Source organism: Dipodomys ordii, unplaced genomic scaffold, assembly GCF_000151885.1.
Source record: "Dipodomys ordii isolate 6190 unplaced genomic scaffold, Dord_2.0 Scaffold188, whole genome shotgun sequence".
NCBI lineage: Eukaryota > Metazoa > Chordata > Mammalia > Rodentia > Heteromyidae > Dipodomys > Dipodomys ordii.
In genome coordinates, this window is record NW_012267404.1 from 1173892 (window position 1) to 1186125 (window position 12234).

Sequence of the window (12234 nt, forward strand, 5' to 3'; positions counted from 1 at the left end):
GGCGGCGGTGGTCCCGGCGGGCTGTGCAGCCTCTCAACGGGGACGGTCCGAGGACTACATCTCCCAGGCTGCTCTGGGGCCGCCCTGCGTCGTGACCCCGGCGCGCACGGAGGCGGTGACTCTTACCTCACAGAGGTAGCTCCTCCGCCGGCAGCAACTTGGCGCCTGCGGTCCATGGACCGGAACCCCGGGCCGACGGGCAGGAACCCGGGCCACGATCGCCTCCTCCCCGGCCCAGGCTCCTCCTCCTCTTTCCCCACTGCCCCCTCCGGACGCCCGCTGGCCGCGCACCTCAGCCGCCGGCCTCGCGGAGCCTCTCCGGGAGGCTGGGTGACGAGTTCGTGGCCGCCGCGGGACTGAGGCCTACTCCTCCGCCTCTCAGTGCTATTGTCCCTGGGCCTGGCCGAGCGCGCCGGCCCCGTAGAAGATGCCGGACCAAGCCCTTCAGCAGATGCTGGACAGGTACTGACGGCTGGGGGACGAGGGGGAGGCCGTGGTGAGACCGGAGCCGCGGACCTTCGCTCAGGCCCTGCCCGCGCCCGGCCTCGAGCTGCCAAAAGAGCGGAACCTGGCCAGCGGGGAGAGTTCCACAGTCGGGAGCTCTGGGAGAGGGCGGTAAAGTTTTGCTTCTTACTCCGGAGAGGCCAGAGTGGGCGGCCTGGATCAATGCCTTAGAAACTTAGTTGAGGAGTGGCATCTAGTTTTGTTTGCACACGGTCCTGAAGAGCTCGTGTTTACCCCTGGAATGAATTTCCTTTACCTCCCCCCCTCCCCCCTCCCCCACGTGTGTTGTAAAGTGGTCATCTGCCGTAGCCCCGGGAAGAACGAGATTGTCCTCCTGGGAAATGACTCCCTACTCATTTGAAGCCTCTTTCCTCAAACCGAAACACCAGGGAGGTATTCTTTGGAAAGCCTGATTTCACTTCACCTCTCAACCCCCATCCCGTTCCCACTCACAAACTGTAAGGTCAGAGGATCCTCCTGGGATCCTTAACGGTCATAACCAGAGTAGAGGTTATGGAAAACAGCCACGAGTCCACATTAAACATTTAGCACACTTGACGAATCATTGCACTGAAAGTTTCTGTTTGGCCTGGGGCCACTTTGCCCATTCCTGGGGGTTTCCAGTTGGTGAAGTCTGATGCTTCTCCCTCTGCTGTTGAAATTCTAGGCAATGAGTTCTAACGTGTTTTTGGCGATTTGAAATCCATTTTCCCTTGCTTTCTATGGTAGTCAATTGTATGAGGTAATCTATGATGTTTGTGGTTGATTGCAACTCTCAGTAGACCTCACTTTCCACCCTGTTCAATCTTTTTCATACTGAGAAAAGATCCAGCTGTAAGGTGTTAAATGAGGGTCTTTCTTAATTGAGATTATTCCCAATTAAACTCTGGCAAGGGACTGGGAATGTGCTCAGTGGTAGAATGCTTGCCTAGCAAGCGTGAAGCCCTGGGTTCATTTCTTCAGTCCCACATACACAGAAAAAGCAGGAAGTGGACTGTGGCTCAAGTGCTAGAGTGCTAGCCTTAAGCAAAAGCAGCTCAGGGACAGTGCCGAGGCCCTGAGTTCAAGCCCCAGGATTGGCCAAAAAAACCCCCAAAAACCTGTGGTAAGGTTGGCCACACCCAGAACACAAATCATCTCAGAGTACTGCTGCTTAGAGTTTTTTTGACACATCTAAGTTTATAGATGTCTCTGACTTTTCAGTTGAGATGATTGTCCAGCCCTTGTTTCAGGTCATCTGACAGTTGTTTTACCTAACACTCCATCCACCGCCACCCCCTTTTGTTTTTGGAATGGGGCCTTGCTGTGTTGCTTAGGATCTTCTTATTACTGTCTTTAATGCATTAGCCTCCCCAAGGTGCACATTATAGGTGTGTACCTGGGTTTCCACTTTATTTGTATATACATGCCTTTTACACACTCCTGGAAGGAAAACTACTCATGGTTGTTTATCTTAAATCCTAGAATAGAACTCAGTGTGTAATCAGAAAATAATTGTTGCATGAACTAATTTACGAGCTTGTCAGTCTCAGGATCTGATCATTTGTTAGCTTTTGTTGTAGCAGCAGCATGCTGGCAGGTCATGGCGTATAAAAATATGTTCAGCAAGGCACCAGTGGCTCATGCCTATAAGCCTAGCTACCCAGGAGGCTGAAAATCATGGTTTAAAGCCAGGGCAGGAAGTTCCATGAGACACTTATCTCTGATAAACCAGCTAAAAGCCTGAAGTGGAGCTGTGGGTTCAAGTGGTAGAGCACTAGCCTTGAACCAAAAAGCTAAGGTCCTGAGTTCAAGCTCTAGTTATCCACTCCCCCCCCCCCACACACACACACAGTGTTCAGAGACATCCTCCTGCCTCTTCCAGTTAGCTCAGAGCCTATTACTGGTGAAAGTGGAAGGGCCTCAGAACTTAAATTTCAAAAATATTTTATAATTTCTGTTAATTCTAAGAATTCTAAGGGATTTTCACTTTTTTGTGTGTGGTGATTTTTAGAAAACATATCTGTAAGCTGTCCTGATTTCAAGTATTGTTCAGAGGTTTTATAAAGTGAAAAAGAAGTGAAGCATTTAAAACTTCTTAAAGGAAATTTAGACATTCTACCTGCCCTTTACTGAAGCAGCTGGCTGTGACATTGCTAAAGGTCAATTTTGTTTGTCTTTGTGGGAATTGAACTCAGGGCCTGAGCACTGTTCCTAAGCTCTTTTTGTTCAAGGCTAGTGCTCTACCACTTTAAGCCACAGCTCCACTTGTAGTTTTTGAGTGGTTAATTGGAGGTGAGGCTCACAGGGACTTTTTCCACCCTGGTCTGGCTTCAAATAATGATCCTCAGATCTCAGCCTCCTGAGTAGATAGGCATGAGCCGTCAGTGCCTGACCAGTTTTTTCTGCTTATGTAATGAGGAGAATCGAACCCAGGGCCTCATGCATGCAAGGCAAGCACTCTACCACTGAGCTACCTTCCCAGCCCCTGGCCAATTTTTTATTGTGTTTGGTTGTGGGACTTGAAATCAGCCTAGGCACATGAGTCACCAGTACCTGGCTTGTTGTTTTTCTTTTTTGTTTTTTTTACTGTTTTGATTACTGATGATGGAACCCAGGAAATGGAAAATGCTAGGAATATGTTTTACCATTATCCCCAGCACTAAAGGTAGATAGCGTTTTCTTTATATTTTTTTCTTTTTTAGAGGGAGAGGGCCGATTGTTGGGCCTGAACTCTGGGCCTGGACGCTGTCCCTCAGCTCTTCAGCTCAAGGCTAGCGCTCTACCACTTGAGCCACAGCGCCACTTCCGATTTTTGTTTTTGTTTTGCTTATGTGGTGCTGAGGAATTGAACCCAGGGCCTCATGCATGCAAGGCAAGCGCTCTACCACTGAGCCACCTTCCCAGCCCCATATATTTTTTTCTTTATGTATATATGTGTATATATATATTTTTTTTGGGGGGGGGTTCCAGTTGTGGGGCCTGAACTCTGGGCCTGGGCGCTGTCCCTCAGCTCTTCAGCTCAAGGCTAGTGCTCTACCACTTGAGCCACAGTGCCACTTCCGACTTTTTTCTTTTTGCTTATGTGGTGTTGAGGAATCGAACCCATGGCCTCATGCATGCAAGGCAAGCGCTCTACCACTGAACCACCTTCCCAGCCCCTCTTTATACTTTTGTGTATGTGCCGAGTGTGTGTGTGTGTGTGTGTGCGCGTGCGTGCGTGCATATATGTGTGTGTGCGTGTGCATGTGTGCGCATGTGTGCACGTGTGCGTGCATGTGCCAGTACTGGGGCTTGACCTCAGTTTCTCAAACTCTTGCTTAGTTGTCTTCACTTAAGACCGGCCAATCTACCACTTAAGCCACACTTCCACTTTCAGCTTTTTGTTTGGTAATTGGAGATAAGAGTCTTCACGGACTTTTCTGTGTGGAGTGGCTTTGAACCAAGATCTTTAGATCTCAGCCTCTTTAGTAATGAGGTTTACAGATGTAAGCACCAGTGCCTGGCTTTTTTGTTTTGTTTTTGAGACAAAGTTAGACTAAGTAACCCAGACTTGGCCTGGAATTACTGTGTAACTCTGCATAGTTAGTGCTAGGACTTCAGTGTGTAAAGAACCTCCACACCCAGTTTAAAAGTAGATTCTTAACATGACTTATAAAGACCTTCATTGCCAAGGTCAGGAGTTTACAACGCAACTCCACATTAGAATCACAGGGCCAGGCGCCTGTGGCTCACGCCTGTAATCCTAGCTACTCAGGAGGCTGAAATCTGAGGATCACAGTAAAGAGTTTGATTTAGCCATTCCACAATGTGTACATGTTGTATACTTAAATACTACAACTTTTACTTATCAAATAAAAAGAAAAACATTTCTTACCTGACTAATCAGGTCATAAATCAGCTTTCCTTTTCCTTAGAATTTAAAATTTAATACATATCCTGTGTGATATTGATAACAAAATAGAAATTAATAACCATTTTAATTTTTTTCTTTTTTTGGGGGGGGTCCAGTCGTGGGGCCTGAACTCTGGGCCCTCAGCTCTTCAGCTTAACGCTAGCACTCTACCACTTGAGCCACAGCTCCACTTCCAGCTTTTTTCTTTTTTGCTTATGTGGTGCTGAGGAATCGAACCCAGGGCCTTGAGCATACAAGGCAAGCACTCTACCACTGAGCCACCTTCCCAGCCCTTATTTTTGTTTTCTACATTCAGCACCTTGCTGTTGAGGTACTTTTCTTTTTTTAATTTACCTACATTCATTCTGGGGGCAGATTTCCACAGGTGTTTACAATATATTCCAATCACTCACCCCCTATATCAAAATACTATCTTTTATAAATTCCATAAACTGGTAGTGATTCACAGCATTTATTCTCAGATTCCTAATGTTTCTTTTTTCTTTTTTTTGGGGGGGGGGTCTGGTCATGGGGCCTGAACTCTGGGCCTGGGCACTGTCTCTCAGCTCTTCAGCTCAAGGCTAGCGCTCTACCACTTGAGCCACAGCACCACTTCCGGCTTTTTCTTTTTGATTATGTGGTGCTGAGGAATCGAACCCAGGGCCTCAGGCATGCAAGGTAAGTGCTCTACCACCTTCCCAGCCCCTCCTAATGTTTCTGTATAGTGTATTGATGGTACTTTTTAGAGTCTTTGAAATATTGAGTATCGTATTTTTATTATGTAAGGAACTAAACAAGTGAGACATTAGTTTGTTATAAAGTATTAGTAAGTCTAGATTTTTGACAGTCTTACAGATTACATTGTCTTTTGTGGTAGAAGCATTTTAAATTCTCACTGGTGGGGTTGGGAAGGTGGCTCAGTGATAGAGCCTTGCCTTGCATGTGTGAGGCCCTGGTTTCGATTCCTCAGCACCACATAAGCAGAAAAAAAAAAGCTGGAAGTGGTGTTGTGGCTCTAGCCTTGAGCTGAAGAGCTGAGGGTTAGCTTCCAGGCCCAGAATTCAGGCCCATGACTGCCACTCCCCCCCTCCCCCCCCACCAAAAAAAAATTAAATAATTCTTTTTTGCCATCTCATCTAAGTACTTCCTTGTGCAGAAAACAAGCTGTTTTCTAGCTGGCCAAAAGTATAACCTCTAATCTTGCTTTAAATCATTTAAAAATATTTCTAGGTATTTTGATTTTAATTTATTAAATTCACATCAGTTCTTGACACTTGAAACTTCTACGCACATTTATAATGTGTTGATAGTTTCTTGACATTATCTATCTTGTTGTCCTTAAAAGACTTCATAAAATAAGTGGGTTTTTTTATATACATTATAAAAAATTATGAATCAGTACTATCCCCTCCCTCTCTCTGTGTCTCTGTGTCTATCTCTCTCTCCCTCTCTCTAGGCCTTGGGGCCTTGATTTCATCCCAGTGCTACCAATAAATTTTTTTTTGTTTTTGTAATTAATCCTCTTGTGAATAGCTTACACCATCATCAAAGGTAATCACTGCAGAATTGTGATATAATAAAGTGGTTTTACATCTTGGTAAGTATATAGCCAAAAATGAACATGATCAGAAAAAAATGTATGTTACTGGGAGTTTTGAATGGAGTCCTTAGTTCTTGACTTCCTGTAAGAGAAGATTTGTAGTTAGGCTGGAAATGTAGTGAATGCAGTAATAAAGAGTAACAGTACTCACTGGACACTATGTTGAGAATTGTGGATTGAGTTGGGAGGGAAAAAGTGGGAGAGAGTGAGGGAAGGAGTAACATTGTCCAAAAAGAAATGTATTCTTTACCTGACTAATGTAACTGTATATCACCTTTATGATAACAATTAAAAAAAAACTTTTTAAAAAAGAAAATAGCTGGGCACTGGTGGCTCAGGCCTGTAATCCTAGCTACTCAAGAGGCTGAGATCTGAGGATCGTGGTTCAAAGCCAGTCCTGGCAGCACCAGAAGTGGCGTTGTGGCTAAAGAGGTAGAGCGCTAGCCTTGAGCTGAAGAGCTGAGGGACAGCGCTCCCCAGAATTCAAACCCTAAGACCAACAACAACAGAAAAAGAAAATAGTAGCAAAGTTTATTGAAATAGTAATGATATGTGTTTATAGAGGAACGCCACTTGTCTCAGAGATGGGTAATGCAGTTTCTGTTCACCAGTTTTATCAAAGTTGCAAGCTTTTATTTTTGTTTTTGCCAATACTAGGTTTTGGGCTTAGAGCCTCTTTATTGCTAAGAATTCTTGCTTAGCTAGCATTCTTATCACTTGAGCCATGCCTCCAGATTAGATTTTTGAGCCCAGTCTGTCTTTAATTTCCAGTATGTTGGACCAGGGAAGTATTTGGCCTTGGACAATCAGACTGTTCCAGTTCTCTGTGCCCAGCAGGAACTGTGCTGTATATTATAAGACATTCTGTTAATGTCAGCAATCTCTAGCGTGATTCCTTATCAACATGCTAGCTCCTATATCAAGTAGAGAAAGATTTATTACCTGTAACAGGTAAGAAGAACATGCAGAGAGTTCATTCCAAAGCAATGCCCCTGAGGAGCATTTTAAAATACAAATCCTTCCCAAGACCAATGACATACAATATCAGAAGTATTTTCCAAAACTTTCTAGATGTTTCCAATATGGGTGAAAACAACTATTCTAAACCCTAAGGGATTATTTCAGGATAAGAAATAGTAGCTGAAGCTGGGCACCAGTGGCTCACGCCTGTAGTCCTAGCTACTCAGGATGCTGAGATCTGAGGATCACGGTTCAAAGCCAGCCCGGGCAGGAAAGTCTATGAGACTCTTACCTCCAATAAACCACTAGAAAACCGGAAGTGGCACCGTGGCTCAAGTGGTAGAGCACTCACCTTGAGCTGAAAAGCTGAGGGACAGCCCCCAGGCCCAGAGTTCAAGCCCCACAACCAACAAAAAAAAGAAAGAAAGAAATAGTAGCCAGGCGCCAGTGGCTCACGCCTGTAATCCTAGCTACTCGAAGGCTGAGATCTGAGGGTCACGGTTCAAAGCCAGCCCAGGCAGGAAAGTCCGTTAGACTTTTGTTTCCAATAAACCACTAGAAAACCGGAAATGGTGCTGTGACTTAAGCGGTAGAGTGCTAGCCTTGAGCTGAAGGGCGCAAGGACAGTGTCCAAGCCCAGAGTTCAAGCCCCACTTCCAACAACAACAAAAAAAAAAAAGCAAAGGAAAGAAATAGTATGTAAAATCCTTTCTTAGCCAAAACTGCTCCCAGTTTTCCAGGACTGACAAGTGTACAGAGTCAATGAAAGGTGGAAGTTGTTGAGACCTCTAGCCATCCTCTTGAGCTGTCCCATCTGAAGGATTCACTTCTGCTTTGCTTTGCTTTGCTTTGCATTAATAAACCTCATCTTGCCTGACTTACCGTGTCTGCTCTTTAATTCTTCCTGTAATGAAACCCAGAACTCTGGCCCTTGGACCCATTGGACCCAGTGGTACAAATTTGATGCTTGTATTAAAACATTATATTAATCATGCCCCAGCTGGTCTCAAACTTAGCAATCCTCCTGCCTCTTTCTGAGCAGCTGGATGGAATTACAGGTCTGCACCACTATGTCCTACTGAACTCTTTTTTAGTGAGTTTTGAACCAAGATCTATGTTACTATGTCTGGCCTCACACTCACTATGTAGCCCAGATGGGTCTGAACTTTCAGTCCTCCTCTCTCACCACTAAGTGTTGAAATTCCTGTGCCACCATACCCAGCTCTATTTTCTCAGGTTTTTGTTTGTTTTTGCCAGTCTTGGGGGTTGAACTCTAGGCCTAGATGCTGTCTTTGAGCTCTTCTTGCTCAAAGCTAGCACTCTACTAATTGAGTCACAGAGCCACTTCTGGCTTTTTCTGTAATTGGAGACAAAAGTCTCATGGACTTTTCTGCCCAGGCTGGCTTTGAACTGTGATCCTCAGCTCTTAGCATCTTGAGAAGCTAGGATTACAGGCGTGAGCCACCGGCACCCAGCTTCTCAGGTCTTTTAATACATTTGATTCTGCAAAGATAAGCTTTACTCTCAGCTGCATCTTGCTTCATTTAAATACTGTTAGTAATAGCTCATAATAGTAAGAAACTATTTTGTTAATAAGTCCCTTCCTCTACTTTTTTTCTACACATAAAAAAAATCAAATAAACTGTGGTTGGAACACAAATAGACCTTATGGAGTGAGGTCTTCATTATTAGCATAGGTTGGTAATATCTAGCTTTGTCTTAACAGAACCTTCCTGCTCCAGCACATTAGCAAGTAAACATAGGCTCATTCACCTCTAGCTTATTTATTCTTGTCATTCTGTTTCATTTTTTCATTAAATTTTATGTGCTCATCTATAGCTGTTTTCTGTGTATGTTTATCCTATGTGTGTGTGTGTCTCTCTCTTTTTCTCTTTTTGTTTTTGGTTGTGGGGCTTCAACTCTGGGGCTGGGCACTGTCCCTCAGCTCTTCAGCTAAAGGCCAATGCTCTACCACTTGAACCACAGTGCTACTTCCAGTTTTCTGGTGGTTAATTGGAATTAACAGTCTCACCAACTTTCCTCCTGGGCTGGCTTTGAACTGTGATCCTCAGATCTCAGCCTCCAGAGTAGCTAGGATGACAGGTGTGAGCTGCTGGCACCCAGCTTTCCCTGTTTCTTATTGTCATCCCATTTCAGTGTTAATTTCTTTTTTTTTCTTTTTTTTGGGGGGGGGGTCTGGTCGTGGGCCTGAACTCTGGGCCTGGGCGCTGTCCCTCAGCTCTTCAGCTCAAGGCTAACGCTCTACCACTTGAGCCCCAGCACCACTTCCGGCTTTTTTCTTTCTGCTTATGTGGTGCTGAGGAATCGAACCCAGGGCCTCTGGCATGCAAGGCAAGCGCTCTACTACTGAGCCACCTTCCCAGCCCTTCAGTGTTAATTTCTAATTACTTTTTTAGCACTAGTGTTTTTCTTTTTTTTGTTGGGGTCCGGTCGTGGGGCCTGAACTCTGGGCCTGGCCGCTGTCCCTCAGCTCTTCAGCTCAAGGCTAGCGCTCTACCACTTGAGCCACAGCGCCCACTTCCGGCTTTTTTCTTTTTGCTTATGTGGTACTAAGGAATCGAACCCAGGGCCTTGAGCATGCAAGGCAAACGCTCTACCACTGAGCCACCTTCCCAGCCCTAGCACTAGTGTTTTTCATGGTGGTTTTTAAATTTGATATTGTGTACTCATGTGTGTTCCTTATGTAGACTGTAAATTCTATAAATGTAGTTTCTTGTTACATCAAGTATTGAATGTACTTAGGAGAACTTGAATATTAGATTTAAGACAGCCTAACCATGTATATTCCTTAAACTCTTCACAAATTTTACTATTAGGAATAATTATTGTGGTAGGCATGATTTTATATACCCTGTAATTCCAGTACTCTGAAAGCTGAGGAAGGAGGTTCTTGAGTTCAAGGCCTGTTCGTTGTAGACCTGGACTACATCACTTACTACTCCCAAACTCCCCCCCCCCATGAAAAAAAGGAAGAAGGATAACGATTAAAAGTGGCAAACTATATTTTAAAATTAAGTGGTCTTTTTTTTCTTTTTTGAGCCTTTATTAATATTCATTAGTTGTACTGGGGGGGTTCATTGTAACATTTCTTTACATTCATACAGTGTATCCCATCAGCCTTACCCTCTCATTCTCCTTATGCCTCGTCCTCCTCCTCAAAACAGTTTCAACAGATTTAATGGTCCATTTCTTTTCTTTTTTCCCCCATTGGTCCCTTTTCATATGCTCATATAAGCTATTTGGACCATTTCTAACTTTATCCACAGCTCGATTTCATGTCTTAACCAATACTATCTAGCAGTTTCTATCTTTCAGCTTTGTTTCTTCTGGATTTCTCATCCTCCATGAGGTGGGTCTTCTGACAGCAATTACCATCTATAAACTCAGCAGAAGAAAGTCTATTCGCCACCTGTTCCCAAGTTCTGAGACTCACTGTAACAAGCCTAGCCTCCCAAACACTATAATCTGAGGATTGGGATGAAATAGTTTGAGGCTGAATTCTTTCAGGAGATGAGGCCATTGCTGTGTTAACCACATAACAGGCTAATGTTGGAGGAAGAGTGATTTTCTGTAGAAATCTTGCTCCTAGAAAAGAGGAGGAATCTTAAGCACTAAGCCTCAAATTTCTATCATTTCCCTTCCAAGGTCTTGAGAAATTTAAGCCCGTCATTTTAAAATTTCTTTTTTCTGCTTTTCATGTGTGTGTGTGTATGTTGGTAACTGGGAATTGAACTCAGGGCCTCACACTCTCACTTTCTCCCTAGCCCCCCAAGACTGGCCCCTTTCTGCTTCATAAAAAAATTGGGAACTGTTTAACAGTGGCTCATATCTATAATCCTACTCAGGAGGCTGAGAACTGATGTTCTTGATTCCAAGCCAGGCTGGGCAGACAAATCTGAGACAGACTCAGAAGTGGAGATCTGAAAGAGTATTGTCTGAGACAAACCTTTTTTGGGGAGTGGGGGGGGAGTCCTGAGGCTTGAATTTAGGGCCTGGGCACTCTTCCTGAGCTTATTTTGTTCAAAGCTACCACTTGATCTCCAGCACAACTCCCAGCTTTTTCTGTGTATGTGGTACTGAGGAATTGAACCCAGGGGTCCATGCATGCTAGGGAAGCACTCTACCACTAAGCCACATTCCTAGCCTGGCCCAACATTTTTTTTTTTTTTTTGGTTGGTCGTGGGGCCTGGAACTCTGAGCCTGGTCGCTGCCCATCAGCTCTTCAGCTCAAGGCTAGCACTCTACTATGTGAGCCACAGCGCTACTTCTGGCTTTTTCTGCTTATGTGGCGCTGAGGGAATTGAACCCCGGGCCTCATGCATGCAAAGCAAGCACTCTACCACTGAGCCACCTTCCCAGCCCTGACCCAACTTTTTGATAGTTGATTGGAGATGGAGTTTCCTAGATTTTGTTTTTTGTCTGGGCTGGCCTTGAACCATGATCCTCTGGAGCTGAGATTCTAGAATAGCTATAATTATAGGCCTGAGCCACTGGTGCCCAACTCTGTCTCCTTAGTTATAAATGTATGTAAGCAGAAGTTCTATAATAAAACATAATAGGTTCATCTTATTAAGAAGGAACTTAAGTGTACAGGAGGCTACAATCCTAAAGATAAAACACCATTGTTCTCTCTTGCAGAAGTTGCTGGGTGTGTTTTGCCACTGATGAAGATGATAGAACAGCTGAATGGGTGAGACCATGCCGGTGCAGAGGATCTACCAAATGGGTTCACCAAGCTTGTCTACAGCGCTGGGTGGATGAAAAACAAAGAGGAAACAGTACAGCCAGAGTGGCATGTCCTCAATGCAATGCTGAGTACTTAATAGTTTTTCCAAAGCTGGGTAAGGGTATTTCTAAAAACAGCCAAGATATGTTTGATACTGCTACGTAGAACTTCATGGTGTTACATTTATTTCTAAATGACTCATCTGTTTGGTTTTTGTGGCTCTCTGTATTCTCTATTTCCTCTAAATGCAAGGTATTTGTTTCTCTAACACTTTAAATGTCCTTAATAACTATCTATATGTATATTAGCTGTTTTCATTTGGTTGAAAAGAGAAAGAACTTGTATAACCTGTGTAGATATAATCAAACAGAGCTATATAGTAAAAAGCCAGACTTAAAGAGCCTCAACTCTAGAGGTGATGTAGGACAAAGAACACAATAGTATGTTTTAGTGTCTCCTTAATTCTTCTGCTAAGGAATAAAAGTAGGGAAATTAAGGATTTAATAAGATGGAATCTTGAATTAATCTTTGGAATCTAATTTAGATAAT

The 12234-nt window shown here is 44.0% G+C and overlaps 1 protein-coding gene across 1 annotated transcript in view; it reads left to right on the top strand.

The window, feature by feature from the left end:
- The first annotated feature begins 120 nt into the window (after window positions 1–120).
- March5 (membrane-associated ring finger (C3HC4) 5) overlaps window positions 121–12234 on the top strand; it is a 36281-nt gene continuing 24167 nt past the window's right edge. The window contains exons 1-2 of the mRNA XM_013034373.1: window positions 121–462; window positions 11598–11800. Coding sequence (XP_012889827.1) covers window positions 428–462; window positions 11598–11800 — 238 coding nt within the window. The 5' untranslated portion in view covers window positions 121–427. The remainder of the gene's footprint in view (window positions 463–11597; window positions 11801–12234) is intronic.